At 40.2% G+C, this 18,376-nt stretch overlaps 1 protein-coding gene across 14 annotated transcripts in view; it reads left to right on the top strand.

Annotated features, from left to right (window-relative positions):
• Positions 1–17,089, top strand: part of KMT2C (lysine methyltransferase 2C) — a 203,421-nt gene extending 186,332 nt beyond the window's left edge. For 8 of the 14 annotated variants that reach the window (XM_075492363.1, XM_075492358.1, XM_075492365.1 and 5 more), the window contains 17 exons: positions 491–703; positions 1,159–1,323; positions 2,579–2,720; positions 3,510–3,657; positions 4,511–4,689; positions 4,801–4,955; positions 5,147–5,399; positions 6,421–6,560; positions 7,510–7,614; positions 9,514–10,636; positions 11,670–11,806; positions 11,971–12,113; positions 12,378–12,546; positions 13,453–13,569; positions 14,235–14,308; positions 14,718–14,826; positions 15,090–17,089. In XM_075492363.1, the coding sequence (XP_075348478.1) occupies positions 491–703; positions 1,159–1,323; positions 2,579–2,720; positions 3,510–3,657; positions 4,511–4,689; positions 4,801–4,955; positions 5,147–5,399; positions 6,421–6,560; positions 7,510–7,614; positions 9,514–10,636; positions 11,670–11,806; positions 11,971–12,113; positions 12,378–12,546; positions 13,453–13,569; positions 14,235–14,308; positions 14,718–14,826; positions 15,090–15,182 (3,465 nt within the window). In that variant the 3' untranslated portion in view covers positions 15,183–17,089. The remainder of the gene's footprint in view (positions 1–490; positions 704–1,158; positions 1,324–2,578; positions 2,721–3,509; positions 3,658–4,510; positions 4,690–4,800; positions 4,956–5,146; positions 5,400–6,420; positions 6,561–7,509; positions 7,615–9,513; positions 10,637–11,669; positions 11,807–11,970; positions 12,114–12,377; positions 12,547–13,452; positions 13,570–14,234; positions 14,309–14,717; positions 14,827–15,089) is intronic. The other 6 variants (XM_075492360.1, XM_075492367.1, XM_075492354.1 and 3 more) reach the window with 4 other exon arrangements.
• The last annotated feature ends 1,287 nt before the right edge of the window (positions 17,090–18,376 follow it).

Here is an 18,376-nt window from a genome sequence, read left to right as displayed (position 1 = left end):
CTTTTATGTGAAGAATGGCTTTGCAAATTCGTACGGAAAGTGTTTAAGCAAATGGTACGATCCAGAAGTGTTTCACAATACTGTTTTTGTTTCTAACGTCAAAATACATGTGTATTATATTAGCTTACATGCCTTTTTTCTGTAACAAAGTCTGCCTTTTTTTATGCCCTCGTGAAAATCTCTAAGGTTGCATGCACATGTAACTTTATTTTAGGGGGTATTCAAAAGGAAATGTTTCTGGTCTGTGAGTTTTTAATGATGTTTTCAGATGTCAGTGGTGTTAACGATAAGTCATAATTCTGTGTGTAGGGACAGTACAGCAGTTACAGGTGCCAGTGAGACAGTAAAGTAAACAAACTGTAAAATACAGTTTGTTATCGATGAGATCTATTATACTGTGCGTGTTCTTTTAGACTATTGTGCAGTAAATTTGAATGAACTGTATGTTAAAATGTAAAAAATTCTGCTTTACTTTCTTTTTTTATACCAGCAAACTGCAGGAAACCAGATGCAAGGTGCATTTGGGTGTAGTAACAGCCAGCTTCAGAGAACAGAGGTAGGACCTGAAACCAAGAAACAGAGAAATAAGCGAACTCAGAGGACAGGAGAGAAGGCAGCTCCTCGGTCCAAGAAAAGAAAAAAAGAGGAAGAAGAAAAGCAAGCTATCTACCCTAACGCTGATACATTCATCCAGTTAAAACAGGTAGGTATACAGATGCTGGGTAATGCATCAAGAGGACACTTGAAAGAGTGGACTTCTCATGACGGAAATGAAGTTGATCGTTAAGTTGAATTTTGAGTACAAGGTGGAGAAAATGAAAACTTCCACAAAACTAGGAAATTTAAAGTTTTGGTTTTATTTCAATTTGGAAGATCTCCTGACATGGCAGGCATTTGGTAGTCTCAAAGCCATGGAGTTCCTGTCAGCTCTGGCAGCCTCTGTGGCTGAAATGTCAGGGGGCCGGAGCTGCGGCTCCAATGGACAGGGGACCACCTTCCTTAACAAACAGAGAGGCCTGTGTTTGACACAGTTTTCTGATAGTGGGTAAATTCCGATCATTTTTTTAAATTAGAAACCACTCTGCTGATGTTTGGAGATTTGCAACACTTCTATGTTATAGTTAAATTAATTTCTAACTTTTTTTTCTTTTAATATAGCAGCTTTCTCTTCTGCCTTTGATGGAACCAATAATTGGAGTGAGCTTTGCACACTTTCTTCCCTATGGCAGTGGCCAGCTAAATGGTGGAAATCGGCTTGTAGGAAGTTTTGGTAGTGCTACTCTTGATGGGGCTTCAGATTACTACTCCCAGCTCATTTACAAGGTACAGTTTCAATCTGGATTTCCGTTGTGCGCTCTCTGTGGGAAAAGAAGTTAATGACATTATTACTACTAGTTGGTTAGAGTTCCTGCCTTTTATACAACCAGAAGAAAATAATTTTCTGTAGCTAGACTAGGTAGACGGTGGAGTGGTGAAACACTCACCGTTGTTTTACTCTCTGAAAGTGGAAATCAGTTCTGGAAACTGTGTTGTAAACTAATTAAAAACTACAAGTATTCCTTTTACAAATGGATGCTAAATAATGAAAATTGTAATTACAGTTTTATGGAGCAGAAAAGGCTGAATTCTCAGTACTTTGCAAAGCATTGAAAGCATTAAAGCATTTCTTAATGTGAATTAAATGGGAAATAGACTTTCCTAACTAAGAACCTGAGAACTCTGAACAAAATAGACTGCTTGTTGACGAGCTAATAACCCACAGAATTTAAAACTCAGTCTTTGAGATCAGAGCAGCAGTATTGGGAGAACAGCAAGATAGCGAACAGACAGAATAAAATTTGCTGCTCGGCTACCCTAACTTATTAAAAAACAGTGGTGTTTACTCCAGCCTTACATGGCATGTAGGCTGAGAATGTGACCTAGCAGAAATAGTTGCTGTGGTCAAAAGTGGATAATAAGTATTAGCTTTGTAGGCATGACTGCAACAAGAACAGATACTGAAGTTCTCATTTATTTTTCGTTTAAAATATGGGCAGTTAAGTAAGTTAGCAAGAAGTAGCTTGGAGTGTGAACTTGCAGAGTATCTGCTTCTCCATGGTAACTGCTTCAGTGAAAGCTCATCCTGTGCTAAATGTGAGGTAGCTTCCCTTTTAGTGGAAAACGGGTAAGCTGACTTGTTTATGGTGATGGAGAGTCACTGCGGAATAACGCTCTCAATCTTAAATTCAGACCTTTGCTTTAACTGTAGGAACTTGTTGGGGCTCCCAAACCGTTCCTAAAAATGTTCTTTGTGCTTTTCTGTAAATAATTTAGCTATATCTTCTTTCAGTAATGTATACGCCTCATATAAACTATTTCTGTGATAATATCATTGATACAAGGAAAGCAAAGCATTGTGTCTTTTATAGTAGATACTTTTATGTATTTGGTTGCATACTTGAGAATTAACTATCGCTGCTTATCAGTGCTACCTCTGGGTGTAAAAATGTGTGAGTGGGTTACATTATCTAGTACTAGAACAAGGCAAGTTTTCACCCTGTGTTCCATGGCTGATTTACGTTTTTTTAATCTCATGCAGCAGAACAATCTGAGCAATCCTCCTACCCCCCCAGCCTCTCTTCCTCCCACACCACCTCCAGTGGCGTGCCAGAAGTTGGTAAATGGCTTTGCAACCACTGAGGAACTTGCTGGCAAGGCTGGTATGTTAGGAGGTCATGATGGTAAGACTAATACATATTGTTTCCGTAATAAATGAGTCAAGTTTGTAGCAAATTACAAAATAGAGAACTGGGGTGCTTTTCAGTTGTTACAGTTGTCTTTTATAAAAACAGTATGCCTAGACTCTTTAAGGTTGTAATCATTATTATCCAGCTTTATTTTACACCAGTATGATGTCACATGTCAAAAATGCCTTTTCCCTGTTCCCTTTCGAAAACATGTTGAGAGCTAGAAGCACTCTTAAGTAGTGAAAAGGAAAACCTTAAAATAATTTTTTTTTATGTCCAGTACAAATGACTAACCAGTTAGTGAGCTCAGAAGCAGTCTACCCGAAATGTATCCTCAGCAGGCTTTGGATGTAGTCAGTATGTATTTTCTGATGCTTGGAATTTGGTCAATTAAAATTGCTTTCTATTAAATAAAACTTTATACTGCCTCTTCATAAGGACTGTTCAGTGATTAAAATCCTTTTTTCCCACCGCTTTTCCTTTGTTGTTATAAAGTTGTCAGGGTTTTTTTTTTTTTTTTAAGTAAAACAAAAATCCTCTCATACTGGCAGAAGGCACACTCAAAAGCCTTTCAAGCCCTTTTTTGCTCGAAATTTGCAGTTTTTTGTAAATATGGAGATTAATCATGAACGGTCAAAACTTTTTGAACTACAAGTGGATGAGTTACCATCTGCTGTAATGCCTTGGTTGTATCAGGGAACCACCAGTACCGTGATACACAGAATGTATATCAATGGAGGAGCTGTACAGATGTCTCATTGCACTGTGTATTTCTGGTTTTAGTTACCAAAGCTCTGGGACCAAAGCAGTTCCAGTTGCCTTTCAGACCACAAGATGATTTATTAGCAAGAGCAATGGCTCAGGGCCCTAAAACTGTGGATGTTCCTGCTTCACTTCCAACACCACCTCACAACAATCAGGAGGAGTTAAGGTAGGTTTTCCTTGACGTCTTCAAAAATGTATTGGGAGCCAATTCTGTGATCTTTTAGTAGGAGATGAGACTGTGAAGGTGTGAAGAAATGAAATCCATTGTGCACAGCCACACAGTGCAGAGAACATAATGGGATAATTTGTCCTGGTTAACTCTTAGCATTCCATGTGTAGAGAGCAGCATAGTGAAATAGGTGACTTCTGCCATTGCTAGACTCTAGATTCTGTTAAATTGTTAAGAGTCCCTTACCTTTCTCTCTTAAAAGTGGGAGAAAACTATGCAAACTGGTATTTTTCCTGGAGCAGCACAGTACTGTTGCACCATGACAGTACGCGACTGCTGTACCAGACAGCAGTACTGTGCAAGAGTCAGCCTGAAAACCCCCCAACTTTACTCGGTTTCTGTTACAGTGTGAGAAATGCTTGCTAGAACGTGAGTCTCCCTACAAAGATCTTCCCTTTTGCCTCCCTTTCAGTTGCCTAACCAGAAGTTGGGTGTCTTTGAAGCACTGAAGCCTGCGTGTGAACGAGGGGGGATGGACCAGTGAATACACTTAAACCAGAAAGTTTAAATATTAAATACTAATTTTTTACACAGCCATGGGGAACAGACAGTACTATGATGGAGCCTGGGCTTTGTTAGTGCCTCTGTTTTTCTTTATGTATCTTTCCCAAGAAACCACCATGTCCAACGGAGTATGAGATACCCGGAAGTAATGGCCTACCACATAATTACTTTCCATGACTAGTAGCAAGAAGCAAGTTCGTTATAGCTCCCTGTCATGATTTATAACTTTGGCTTACCAAAGGTTTTTAGACCATTTCCAAAACAGCTTTTTTGGGTTTTGTTCCAGGGTTCAAGATCAGTGTGAGGACAGGGACACTCCTGACAGCTTTGTTCCTTCTTCCTCTCCTGAAAGTGTGGTGGGAATGGAAATTAGCAGGTATCCAGACTTGTCGGTTGTAAAGGAGGAGAACCCAGAACCTGTACCATCTCCCATCATTCCCATCCTACCTAGCAGTACTGGAAAAGGTGAGACTGCAGCAGAGTGAACAGTTAGAACTAGGCTTTTTTTTTTTTTTTTTTTTTTTTTTTTCATACACGTGTGTAGGATTAACGAGGTGTATTTGATTTTATTTTCAGGTTCAGAAGCCAAAAGGAATTACATAAAATCAGAACCCGGTTCAGGAGCGTTACCTGGTTCTGGCTTCTTTGCCTCTCAGCTTGGACCATCCCAGAATGGTCCTAAATCTGGCCTTATATCTGTAGCAATTACTTTACATCCCACAGCTGCTGAGGTAAAAAAAATAAGCTTGTATTACATATATAAAGTACAACAGCAGTTAATATATTTTATATATAGTGAATCTAAGGGGTTCTAGCATAGCACAATAAAGCAGCTGTTGCAATCTTCTAATAATTTATATTAGTGTTATCTTAATGGCTTGTCTGATTAAAACAAATGTATGTTTTTATTAATTGTTTTTAGAACATTAGTAGCGTTGTAGCGGCATTCTCCAACCTGCTCCACGTCAGAATTCCCAACAGTTATGAGGTTAGTAACGCTCCAGATGTCCCATCCTCCATGGCAACCGCCAACAGTCACAGAGTGAACCCATCTATGGAGTACAGGCAACACTTACTACTTCAGGGTCCTCAGGCAGGATCCATGGGACCTGCCAGGATCGTAGGGTCTTACGGACTCAAGCAACCTAATGTGCCATTTCCTGCAAACAGCAATGGTGAGTGGGCATTAATTCTCCTAAGTTTTCAGTACCAAAATTTTAACTGAATCAGTATTAATGCATTTCAGCCTCATAAATTCATGCTCTAGAATTAAATAATTGATTCTTGTTCTACATAATGCTTTTCTCTTCTTACGTGATCAGTACGTGTGGACCTGCTCCTGATGTTAACCATAACTTAATAGGTCTGATCCATCTCTGATTTCCATTATGTTGTCTGTGTCACTGTCAGTGAGGTATTTCTTTGAGCAGTTTCCAACATAATTAGTTTTTTTTGTCCGGTCTGATTTTAAATCCATCGTTCAGAAAGATTGTTCCTGTGCTGGAAAACTTGACATAGTTGTTTAAGCATGTATTGCTATGTTGGTTTAGTTACTCATTTCTTATACAAGAATCTATGTTTGCCTTGTTGTTCACACAGTTGGTTTTATAGAATCATAGATTCGTTTAGGTTGGAAAAGACCTTTAAGATCATCAAGTCCAACTGTTAACCTAGCACTGCCAAGTCCACCACTACACCATGTCCCTAAGCACCACATCTACACGTCTTTTAAATACCTCCAGGGATGGTGACTCAACCACTTCCCTGGGCAGCCTGTTCCAAGGTTTGACAACCCTTTTGGTGAAGAAATTATTCCTAATATCCAATCTAAACCTCCCCGGGCGCAACTTGAGCCCATTTCCTCTTGTCCTATCACTTGTTACTTGGGAGAAGAGACCGACACCCACCTCGCTACAGCCTCCTTTCAGGTGGTTGTAGAGAGTGATAAGGTCTCCCCTGAGCCTCCTTTTCTCTGGGCTAAACACCACCAGTTCCCTCAGCCGCTCCTCATAAGACTTGTGCTCTAGACCCTTTGGTCTAGTTTAAACAATTTCCCCATCAGGACATAGTTTAAAGCTTGCCTTCCATGCCCTATCCAGGAGGATGCTACTCCTCTAGACCACTGAAGAATACTGTGACTTCTCTTAAATTTGGTTTAATCTGATACAGCTTCTAACAGACTTATCTATTTTCTAGGTATAGCTGGCTATAAGGATCACAGTCAGAATATTGCAGAAGGCTCGGCGTTGAGACCTCGATGGTGTTCTCATTGCAAAGTTGTGGTTCTGGGTAGCGGTGTGCGGAAGTCCTTCAAAGACCTGCCTTTCCTTAAACAGGTACTGCAGTGGAAGTACAGTTTCTTGCACGTAATGGTGAATGAGCAAACAAAGTCAACAAAGACTACTGCTTGTCATGCCAACTGATAGCACTTCCAGATTTCTTTGTAGTCTCCCTTCTATGTGCGTCCTAATTCAGGATGGGACATTCAAGCACATTTGTAGTACAAATAAGAAATGTCAAAGTTGTTACTTATATAAAATGAATTGCAGTAAATTTCATAAAACAGTTCCCATATATGGCAGCTTCCTAAATTCTGCTACTAACCTCCTTCCATGACCACTTCAGGGACCTTAATTCAAAAAGAGCTTATTTGTAAGGCAGCGCCATATTGCCATGTCAATTGCCATATTGCTGTGTTGTAAGAGCAAGAATACTTGTACTTTTTGAGCAGGAATCAGATTTCAGTTTCCGTCTCTTGTATTTACACTGGGTACTGTCATTCATTCAAAAAGTACCGTTGCTCTTTCAATGAGATGCAACAAAGGTATATAGTCAAAATTTATATACAAAATAATGGGTTTGTGTAGCCAGAAGAGCACTGAATTCCCAGTAATGTTTTGCAGATGGATCAGTAGATAAAACAGTATGATCTGTCTTTGATTAGGCTGAAATGAGACGTTCTTTTGCCATCTAAAGAGAAAAGAAAATGGATTTTACTTTGCAAGTGTCCTATGGAGCAGATGGGTGCATGGTATAGAATGCTTTATTTTGATTGTTAAACTTCTGTTAAAAGGCAAGAAATGCTGAAGAACAAGGTTGTAGGTGGTGGTAACGCTAGATCTGTCAAATAATCAAGTATTTGTATCGCAGTATCGCTCATTATTTCACAAATGTTCTACAAATAAAGACTTTCTAGCCAGATTGGAAGACTTGTTTCATTACACTTATTATGTGAAGAATGGTATTAAAATGCACTTCTGATAATCTTCCATGTTTGATTCCCAGGATTCCCAAGAAGGCTCTGATAAAATGAAGGATATTGTATTCTGTAGCAACAACTGCTTTGTTCTTTATTCAGCAGCTGTGCAAGCAAAAAACTCAGAGAGCAAAGTAAGTATCAAATGCTGGTAGACCCTAGTGAGCAATTATTGCAGCCATTTTTTGAAGAACAGAAAGGGGATGAGGGGCAAGTCTGCACTTCATTTTAGAGGTTTATAAATGAATTGCTCTAGATCCAGACGTTGAGATTCTGAACCGGCAGCGTGAAGTAAAATTTATATTTGCAGAACTTTCTGTCTGACGAGATGCATGGAGGAACAGCAGCCACCTTCTGCTGTCCTCACAGGCTTTGAAGATGCTGTCTCAAAAAAGTAGTCATTTAAGTTCTCTGGGCATTGTACAAAACCATAGATAGATCTTTAAGGCCTATATTCTGCATTTTGATTTGGCTAATACAGTAAAAAAAATTTACAACTGTGTAAATAATTACTGAACAGAAAGTGGGCAAAAAGACTGTTATTTGCTCAGTGTAACTGGAAAAATACAATCCTGTTCCGTTACTTTATTTGGGCAAAGCTGCCTTTTAAAGCATTAATTACCAAAACACTAGTAAAGAGCCTGCTAACTGACAGTGACAAGGAAAAAGACGTTCTAATTACTGCAGAAAGACATTTTAAGAAATTTGTTCAACTGAAAGTGGAATTAGGCCAGGGATTTTTCTCAGGTGGTCCTGAATAGTATGCTGTAGTTCTCTACCTACAGACACTGCGAGGGGTATACGACACCTTACAGAAACTCAGCACTTCCACACAGCGCATTATTTCTTGCTATGTCCAGGTTCTTTCTGTTTCAAAGGAAGATAACTTGAATTTATCTGTTTGTTTAATCATTAGAAGTGGAATAGTCTTCATTCAAGACTAAATGATCCTGCTAAGTTTATTTTCTCATAGATAAAATTTTTTGAGTACTTCTTTTAACTAGCTTGGTTTCTACTTTTTTAGTTCAAATGTACCTTTTTTTCCCTAAACCAGTGGACAGAACAGCCCATGTGCTTCAAGCATTACCTAATTAATGCTTTCTCATAGTCCTGTATTTACTGTGGAATTTGCAGCCTTCCTTCAAATGCATCCTACTTATTTTTTCAGAAGAAATTTAAAAAAAGAAAAAACCAACAAACCTGGTGGAGAAGATAAATGTGTGTACATCCACATCCTTTTAGTGTCCCATGTAGCTCATTTTCACTAGTATTTAAACAGGGTAACATTTCTGCACAAGTGCATCAGCATGTACATAATTAAGTTAATTAAATGTCATGTTCAGCCTCTTGATCCTTTCCTTTACTCTTTCAAGACTAATGATGCAAACCACATTAAGCACTTTTTAATCTAAACTTCCTTTGTTGTTCTTGTTTTCTCTCCTTTTTTTTTAACAAATCTCTGCAGGTATAATTCTTCTTTACTATGACTGAACAGTTAAGTCCTCAAGGTGTACGCAAAGGTGTAGGCAAGGCGTAGGCAAAATCTAGAGCCCTGCAGGAATTTCCTCCTCACTTGTAACTAGGAAAAATATGTGGCATTAATTCCAAATCTTCCCCTTCTACCAAATAACAAGATTCTTATTCTTTAAATTAATTCTGTGACCCATATTTTAAAGTTATTTTGTGTTGTAACAAAACTTTCTAAAAATACCTAAGAACTAAAACTGTCAGTTTGCTCATCTAGGGCAATTGAATAGTTTTTCATTCAAAACCTGGACAAAGGATTATTTGTGCTTCCTCTTCTGTATTAAAGGGCACCACGTTCTAGGTTACCTGGGAGAACTTTTGTACTCTGTATCCCGGCACAAGCTCTGATAACACGGGTCAGGGTAATTTCCATCTTTCTCTGTTGCTGCATCATGATTTTAAGCATTCTTAGTGGCCTCTCCCATACTGACCTGACAGTGTTTTCAAGATACATTTAATGGTTAACAGTTTGGGATCTTTTTCTTAAGAGTTTTCTGTTGATTTAGCAGGAATCGGTTCCATCTTTGCCGCAGTCGCCGATGAAAGAGAGGCCACCTAAAGCATTCCATCAGTACAGCAACAACATCTCCACTTTGGACGTCCACTGTCTGCCTCAGTTGCAGGAAAAAGTTTCTCCACCCTCATCACCCCCCATCATGTTCCCCCCTGCATTCGAAGCAGCCAAGGTAGAGGCAAAACCGGATGAGCTTAAGGTAACAGTGAAACTAAAACCTAGGTTAAAAGCAATACACAGTAGTCTTGATGACTGTCGGCCTCCAAGTAAGAAATGGAAAGGAATGAAATGGAAAAAGTGGAGCATTCAGATTGTGATTCCTAAAGGATCATTCAAACCTCCTTGTGAAGAAGAAATAGATGAATTTCTTAAAAAACTGGGCACAACCCTTAAACCAGATCCTGTGCCTAAAGACTATAGGAAATGTTGCTTCTGTCACGAGGAAGGTGATGGATTAACTGATGGACCAGCAAGGCTTCTTAACCTGGATTTAGACCTTTGGGTCCATTTGAACTGTGCTCTTTGGTCTACAGAAGTCTACGAGACACAAGCTGGTGCCTTAATAAACGTGGAACTAGCACTGCGAAGAGGCTTGCAAATGAAATGCATGTTTTGTCACAAAATGGGTGCCACCAGCGGTTGTCACAGGTTAAGGTGCACCAATATTTATCACTTTACCTGTGCCATTAAAGCACAATGCATGTTTTTTAAAGACAAGACCATGCTTTGCCCCATGCACAAACCAAAGGGAACTCATGAGCAAGAACTTAGTTACTTTGCAGTCTTCAGGAGGGTTTACGTTCAGCGTGATGAAGTGCGGCAGATCGCTAGCATCGTTCAGCGAGGAGAACGTGACCACACTTTCCGTGTGGGAAGCCTCATTTTCCATGCCGTTGGTCAGCTGCTGCCACAGCAGATGCAGGCCTTCCACTCCTCAAAAGCACTCTTCCCCGTGGGTTACGAGGCCAGCCGGTTGTACTGGAGCATGAGATATGCAAACAGACGTTGTCGCTATCTCTGTTCAATTGAGGAGAAGGACGGGCTTCCGTTGTTTGTCATCAAGGTTGTGGAGCAAGGCCACGAAGATCTGGTCCTTACTGACACAACACCAAAAGGTAAATTTTGTGAACTGTGGTCACGACTTTTGTGGGTTTGCTGTTTGTTTTGTTGCTACTGATACTTATCAGATGTATGATAGATGTTTCAAATAACACGTTGCAGAGACTGTTCTAATGTAATGCTTATAGTGAGCTTCCAGGGCCCATTTTTAATATCATGCTGCAAAGACTGAGGACACCTTTGAAGAAATGGTATAAGCTGCAAATAAGAAGACTTATTACAAGTTCACAGAGAAGACCCAAGATTGAGTATTGAAAATCAATTAAAATAGTAGGAATGTCAGCGTAGGTTTCCTTCCATGAAAAGTGACTTTATTTAAGTATATTATCATTACTCAGTTACCATCAGATCAGCTATGCTGAAGTTAGTAAGCAATAAAAAGACAGTTGAGTTGACCACGTCGTTCTCAGGGCAGGTAACGTTGTCTCTGGGGGGGTGAGGAATGATACATGTGGAGACTGTAAACATGTGGGGCAGGTCTTAGGAACATGGCACATGAATGTGGAGGTGGCCTGTCACACTCTGGCTCTTAACCCCTTTGTGCTGAGGGTGCTGATACACCCAGCCACGCTCTGCCCAGTCAAACCACTGCTGGGGGAATTGCCCACATACAACTGAGAGCTGAATATAAGCAGTCAACTTTGCTTATAGAATGGAAATAGAATATATCATTTCTTTCTTAAAAGTTCTACTTCGTGCAGGTTTTCTCAGGAGAATCTGTGTATGTTATTGTTGTCAGAGGACTGAAAGTTTCCGTGCTGCGAATACTAAAAGTTTCATTCCCGAGAATCAAGGGTGCAGTAGAAATGTCGTGCGTGTTTTGGATTTGTTCAGGACAAAATAGCAACTCGCCAAATGATGCTGTGCTTCGCTTGTTAAACACTGGCCTGTTTGTGTACGCAATCAAGGACAAAATACTTTTTCAGTATTGGTTTCAGGTTCCTGATGTCTTCAGGTGTTTGTTTGAAAACCAGTACAATAGACTTTTATTTTTTTGATCACTGTAATTCTTTCCCATATGGTGTGTAGGTGTGTGGGATAAAATCTTGGAGCCCGTTGCTTCTGTTAGAAAAGAATCTGAAATGCTCCAGCTGTTTCCCGGCTATTTGAAGGGTGAAGACCTCTTTGGTTTGACAGTCTCTGCAGTGGCCAGGATTGCCGAATCGGTGAGTCTTCACCATCCTTGTTCTTGCTGGATTCCCCCAAATTGTTGGCTATACACATGAGAAGGGAACAGGAAGAAGTGTGGAAAACTAAATATTCTGTTACACATGATGAACGTATAATTACTTGGATTTTTTTTTTCTTTTTGTCTGTTTTTTTTCTGCAGCTGCCAGGGGTTGAGGCCTGCGAGAACTACACTTTCCGCTATGGCCGAAACCCCTTAATGGAACTCCCTCTTGCCATCAACCCCACGGGCTGTGCCCGTGCCGAGCCTAAAATGAGTACCCATGTCAAGAGGTTTGTGTTAAGGTATTTTGTTTTAATTTCACATAGTACAGCCCAGGGTTTATAGGCTGCTTAGGGTTATTTGTGCTTTCGTCTGCTGCTTACAAACCCTGTCGTCTTTGGCTGTGTATGTGCATGCCCAAATCAAAGGAGTTGCTTTGTTGTCTATGCTAGCTGGCTTTCAGTGTCTGTATGTCTAAAAGAATTTTGAATGGGTTTCGTGGCTGTTTTCAGAGAAATCTTCAGTTTTTCTTGTATTCTTTCCTGTTATATGCCCAATTCCTACAGGCCTCACACCTTGAATAGCACCAGCACATCGAAGTCATTTCAGAGCACAGTTACAGGAGAGCTGAATGCGCCTTACAGTAAGCAGTTCGTCCATTCCAAGTCCTCTCAGTACCGCAAAATGAAAACCGAATGGAAGTCCAATGTGTATCTAGCTCGCTCTCGTATTCAGGTCAGTTCTCCTTTTAGGAAATGTGTATTTGAAAAATGTACTTCCACTTTGATTTAGATCTATTTTATATATAAATTTTATATTTTTATATCTTTCATATAAAAATATTTATAGAAATTTTGTATTAAAAGTTGAAAGTAAAGCTATTGCCAAATTCCTTCAAGTCTTGTCCCAAAATTGGCAATTTTTATGTGGCAAATCACTTCCATAGATTTATCTTAAGTAAGATTTCTGTCTAATTACTGTAAATATCTTAAAAATTCATTTGTTACAGTCATCTAGGAAAAAAATTTCTTTCAAGTTTTGGGGTTTGGTTTGGTTTGGTTTGGTTTTTTAGCATATTTCTCAAAAACTTAGTAAAACTTAATAAAAATACAGATATACAGTGGAAGCATGACATGCTCAGACCAAGCTGAGTAAAGTGGTATGAGACTAGCATGAAGAGTTCAGTACTTGTTTGCCTTCATAATAAGAAGAAATTCGTTGCTTTACGTAATTCCATTGGCAGTTTGCTCCACAGACTATTGCAAAAGCTTTGTAATTAATCTTTCCGTCTATGAACACGGTTGTTGTTTATTTTAGGTTGGACTTAACTGTGCTGTTGTGTTCCTATTGGGTTTCTCCGTTCTAGTAAGGCCCGCTTTATTTTTCAGGGAATTTATAATCTTTACACAGTCAGGTGTCAGAGGTATACGAGACAGAAGCCAAGTACGTTTTCTTGCATCTTAAAAATTTAATGTGAAGCTGGGTTCTGCATCTGGGCTGTTACAGCATCAGTTACTTGTTCTTTGTGGGGAGCTTACTTTTCACATGACTGTCTGCAGGAATGGTTTTGGGGCATGGTGAGGAATGCTGTGTAAATGTAAATTTATTATGGAATTCTGAATCGCAACGTATTTTTTGTAGGGCCTGGGCTTATATGCTGCTAGAGACATTGAAAAGCACACTATGGTCATTGAATATATCGGAACTATTATCCGGAATGAGGTAGCAAACAGGAAAGAGAAGCTTTATGAATCTCAGGTATGGGTGGTGTTCGTTCGTTGTTTCTTTCCCCTTCCCCTTTCAAGCGTTCAGACAACAAAACAAATGCTGTTCTTCTAGTTGATTAATTCGGGTCCCCTGAATTCTGTTTGCTGCTGTGCTGTAAATGCAATAGGCTAAAAATATAACCAGAGGAGTCTTTTGTAGCACGAGAAACATCGTAGTGTTTCTTATCAAAGGATCAGAGTATTTAAATGTTTAATAAATCTCACAGCACCCTGGCCAGGTAGGTAACATCTATCCTCTGTCCCGAGGACATAGAGAGAGCTCTGACAGAGATGTCAGGACCTCAATTTTTAATGAGAACTTCTTTAAATTTAAAGCAAATTCCTCTGTACAACTCGGTGGTATTGTAACAGTTAGTACATATCTGTGAGGCACTCTGAGATGAAAGGCAGCACAGAAGCTGTTAGGGAAATACTAATTCGACAGAGATTTACGTTTATGACCCATCCGTTCCCTCATAAACCGGTGAGGGTGAGGGTAAGGGTGGTACGCGACTCCGCTTTCCCTCGTGAGCCAGTGGGCAATGTCTGATCCTGAATGCAGAACACCTGGAGGTAACTCCTGCTGCTGCTTGGTTTTTAATCGTTGACAATGATGTAAAATCTCCCAAGAGTCTTTTTTCCAATTCTATTTTTCAGAATCGTGGTGTGTACATGTTCCGCATTGACAATGACCACGTCATCGATGCTACCCTGACGGGAGGTCCTGCAAGGTGGGTGGCTCTGGAGAGATCTCCAACCCCGTTCCAGGGAGTCATCCACGTTCCCTCGCCTGGGGCTGTTCGTGAGGGACGCCAGTTTGTGGTTTTCTCGATGGTTTTTATTCTCTGAGGTGGTACACTCGGTCTTCGGACTGTTCCACTGAAATAATGTCCTCCTTTTCATTAGCTTTGCTCATCTTTGATTATGTTTCATGGCAGCTACGAAGAAAGAATGGAATTTTTTTTTAACGTTTAATTTTTTTGACATTTTCTAGGTAAAGAAACAAGTACAGAGTAATATAATTGTATCTGGAAAGTCAGTGCGACCCTGAAGCTAAGGTCATTCTAAGGTTTGGTTTAGATTTGCCTTAAGGGATGCGTTTTCTTAACAGGTTACCTTTTTCAAACTCTGTTTCCGTAGGTATATCAACCATTCGTGTGCACCTAACTGTGTGGCTGAGGTGGTCACTTTTGAGAGAGGACACAAAATTATCATTAGCTCCAGCAGGAGAATCCAGAAAGGGGAGGAGGTAGGGCGTGCTCAGTTGTTTTTCCGTACCTCTCGCTACTCAGGCTCATTTCTAGATAAATGCATGATTTCTATGGCCAGTAGCACAGCCTGTCTGTGCTAGGGTGGGGGAGAGCGACGCTTCCCTTCCCCTCTTTCCTTTTCGATCTTGCCAGTTCCTAACAGTGCAGCCTCTAGCGTCTTTTGCTATTTGACCTGTAGGTACGAGGAAAGCTGTGGTACATCCCAGTTGTTCCATAACCATTCTCCTGCATCTTCTTCCAGCTTTGCTATGACTATAAGTTTGATTTTGAAGATGACCAGCACAAGATTCCATGTCACTGTGGAGCTGTTAACTGCCGAAAGTGGATGAACTAGAATGCATTCCTTGCTGTCTTTGAGGGTTGCTTGTCCCTAGGAAGAAGCGATTCACATGTTGATTTTGTCGACGGAAAATGGTTGCCTTTTTGAAGGGGGAAAAAGAAAAAAAAAATCACTTCTGGAAGTACAGATTTCTACTTAAGTATTTAAAAAGAAAAAAAAAAAAAAAAAACAAACAAAAAAAACAAGCGCCAGAAGCAAGCCGGCAAAATCTGAAGCTAACTTTCCAGACAGATGGAGGTTAAACTGAATTAACAGAATGGTCCAGCACTTTTGTTTTTGAGCTCACTAAGGAGAAACTGTTTAACTTGGGCAAAGAACCGAGGGCTGACCTGCGGGAGTGCAGGTGGGCGTCTATGAATGTAAGACTGAAATCACCAGCGAAAGGGAGAAGTCCAAAGTGCTGGCCACAGCCTTATTTGATAAAGGGGCAGGCCCTCTAATTAAAGAAAAATTTTAAATAAAAGTAGACACCACTGAACAAGGAATGTACTGAAACGACTTCCTTAGGGATAGAGCTAAGGGAAAAAATAACTTGCACTAAAATACATTTAAATACTTGATTCCATGAGTCAGTTTATTGTAGTTTTTGATTTCTGTAAAATAAGAGAACCTTTTTGTATTTATTATTGAATAAGTGAATGAAGCTATTTTTAAAAATAAAGTTAGAAGAAAGCCAAGCTGCTGCTGTTACCTGCAGAACTAACAAACTCTGTTACTTTGTACAAAAGTGTAAATATTTTGAGAAAAAAAAATACAGTATAAAAAATAGTTATTGACCAAATGCTACCAGACTCCGCAGCAGTTCGGGTGCTTATTACAAAACGCCAATAGGGATGTTACAATATGATCTCACGTACTAACGGAGACGTGACTACAAGTACGGAATAACCAAAATCTCGGTTTAAAGAGAGGGGTTTTATGTTTCACGCAGTCTCAACTGTGGTCTTCGAATTTTTTTAAGTAAACCTTCAGCCTGGTAAGGGCGTGTATATGACAACTCTGACTTTTGTAGATGTTTGGGTAATTTTGATTAATTTTATTTGTATTATATTGTTGCATCCCTATTTCTTCAGTCAGGTTTTTTGTGCTTACAATTTGTGAGAACTGTGAATAACTGCTAAAACCACCCAAAATAGAGGCTGGACATGGTTTTTTCTTCAGCAAAAGTAGTCAAGATTAGGGGAGTGTTCAGCCTATGTTAAATCATGTAAACAGCCTAGAATCGTGTAGTTGGAGCTTAAGTCGGATACGATAGCCTTCTTAAAAGGAAAACAAAGAAAAAAATTAGATGTAATGTGCTTGCAGCTGCAGGACTCTGGCAATAGGGTTTTGGAAAATGTAATTTAAAGATGTGTTTGTATGGATTGTTTTTGTTTACATTTCTTTTAAAAAAATAAACACTGTTTTGTGTTTGCTTGTAGAAATTTAATCAGCATTTTGAATCAGGTTAGCTTTTTATTTTGTACTTAAAATTCTGGTACTGACACTTCACAGGCTAAATAAAAAAAATGAAGTTTTTTTTTTGTGTGCACAATTAAAGTGGACTGTAAACTGTTGGTATATTCAGTAATACAGTTCTGAACTTGTAATGTATATGGCATGATGTATTTTTATCTTACAGAATAAATCAATTGTATATATTTTTCTCTTGATAAATAGCTGTATGAAATTGTTTCTTGAATATTTTTCTTCTCTTGTACAATATTCCAACATCCTACCAGTATTTGTCCTACAGTTTTTTCTGTTCTGTATAATAGTATCTAATGTTGGCAAAAAAAAAAACAAAAACAACACAAAAAAAAGAATTTTTTGAAGTATACAGAGTGTTATGGGTTTTGGAATTTGTGGAAACAGATTTAGAAGATCAGCATTTACAAATAAAAATATTTTACATCTATAAATTATATCTTCCTGTTTTCATTCGGGGCGGCTGGTTTCTAGTTCTTTCAGGATTTCGGTGGCTGCTTTCAGAAGCATTTGCGTTCCCCTCTTCTCCAGTGCAACCTCCACTCTCAGTTTCACACTGCGGTGCCGTGTCTTGAGCGTCTACCAGAAACCACACCCTAAAATCAGGTCTGCCCCAGGAGAGCGGCGAAAGATGCTAAAAAAGAGGAAATACTGCCTTCTGCTTTGTGCTGGTTTGGCGGGGATAGAGTTAATTTTCTTCACAGTAGCCAGTATGGGGCTATGGTTTGGATTTGTGCTGGAAACAGTGTTGATCACACAGGGATGTTTTCGTTACTGCTGAGCAGTGCTTACACAGAGTCAAGGCCTTTGCTGCTCCTCACCCCACCCCACCAGCGAGGAGGCTGGGGGTGCACAAGAAGCTGGGAGGGGACACGGCTGGGACAGCTGACCCCAACTGACCAAAGGGCTATTCCATACCATATGGCGTCATGCTCAGCATAGAAAGCTGGGGAAGAAGAAGGAAATGGGGGTCATTCGGAGTGATGGCGTTTGTCTTCCCACATAGCCATTACGCGTGATGGAGCCCTGCTTTCCTGGAGATGGCTGAACACCTGCCTGCCCCTGGGAAGGAGTGAATGAATTCCTTGTTTTGCTTTGCTTGCACACGCAGCTTTTGCTTTCCCTATTAAACTGTCTATCTCAACCCATGAGTTTTCTCACTTTTACCCTGCTGCTTCTCTCCCCCATCCCACTGGGGGTGGGGGATGAGCGAGCAGCTGGGTGGGTTTAACCCACACCACTGCTGCAACAAAATTGCCTGACAGCAGACATTTCTGTCAAGACCTCAGTGCTGGGTCAAGTCTAAAAAAGGGCTCCAAGATTTATTGCCGAGAAGTGGGAACCAGCCAGGCCAAAGCTGTTCTCCAGTGTTCGTTGTATCATGCACTGTGGCTGCTGGAAGGCAGCGCAGCCGTCCGCACAGGGCCTGGGCACATCTGGGATGAGCTGAGGGGTGCTGAGCTCGTGGCCTGGCGTTTGGCTGCCGGAGCGGTGGCTGTTCGAGCTGCGCTTCACTCCTGAGTGCCCACCTCGGCCCTGGCACTGCCGCGTGGCCAACCTCAGAAACGGGAAGGAAACGAGCCACGAAGCAGAGCCACGCTCGGCCTCAGGCTGTCAGCCACGGTCACTACCAACTCCATGAGTCATCAGGAAGGACATATTTGACACAGAGGCTTAAAAATTAGTCCCAGGCACAGTTTCTTTACAAATAATAAATGTCT

Source organism: Mycteria americana, chromosome 2, assembly GCF_035582795.1.
Source record: "Mycteria americana isolate JAX WOST 10 ecotype Jacksonville Zoo and Gardens chromosome 2, USCA_MyAme_1.0, whole genome shotgun sequence".
Classification (NCBI taxonomy): Eukaryota; Metazoa; Chordata; class Aves; order Ciconiiformes; family Ciconiidae; genus Mycteria; species Mycteria americana.
This window is presented reverse-complemented; position numbering and strand designations above follow the sequence as displayed.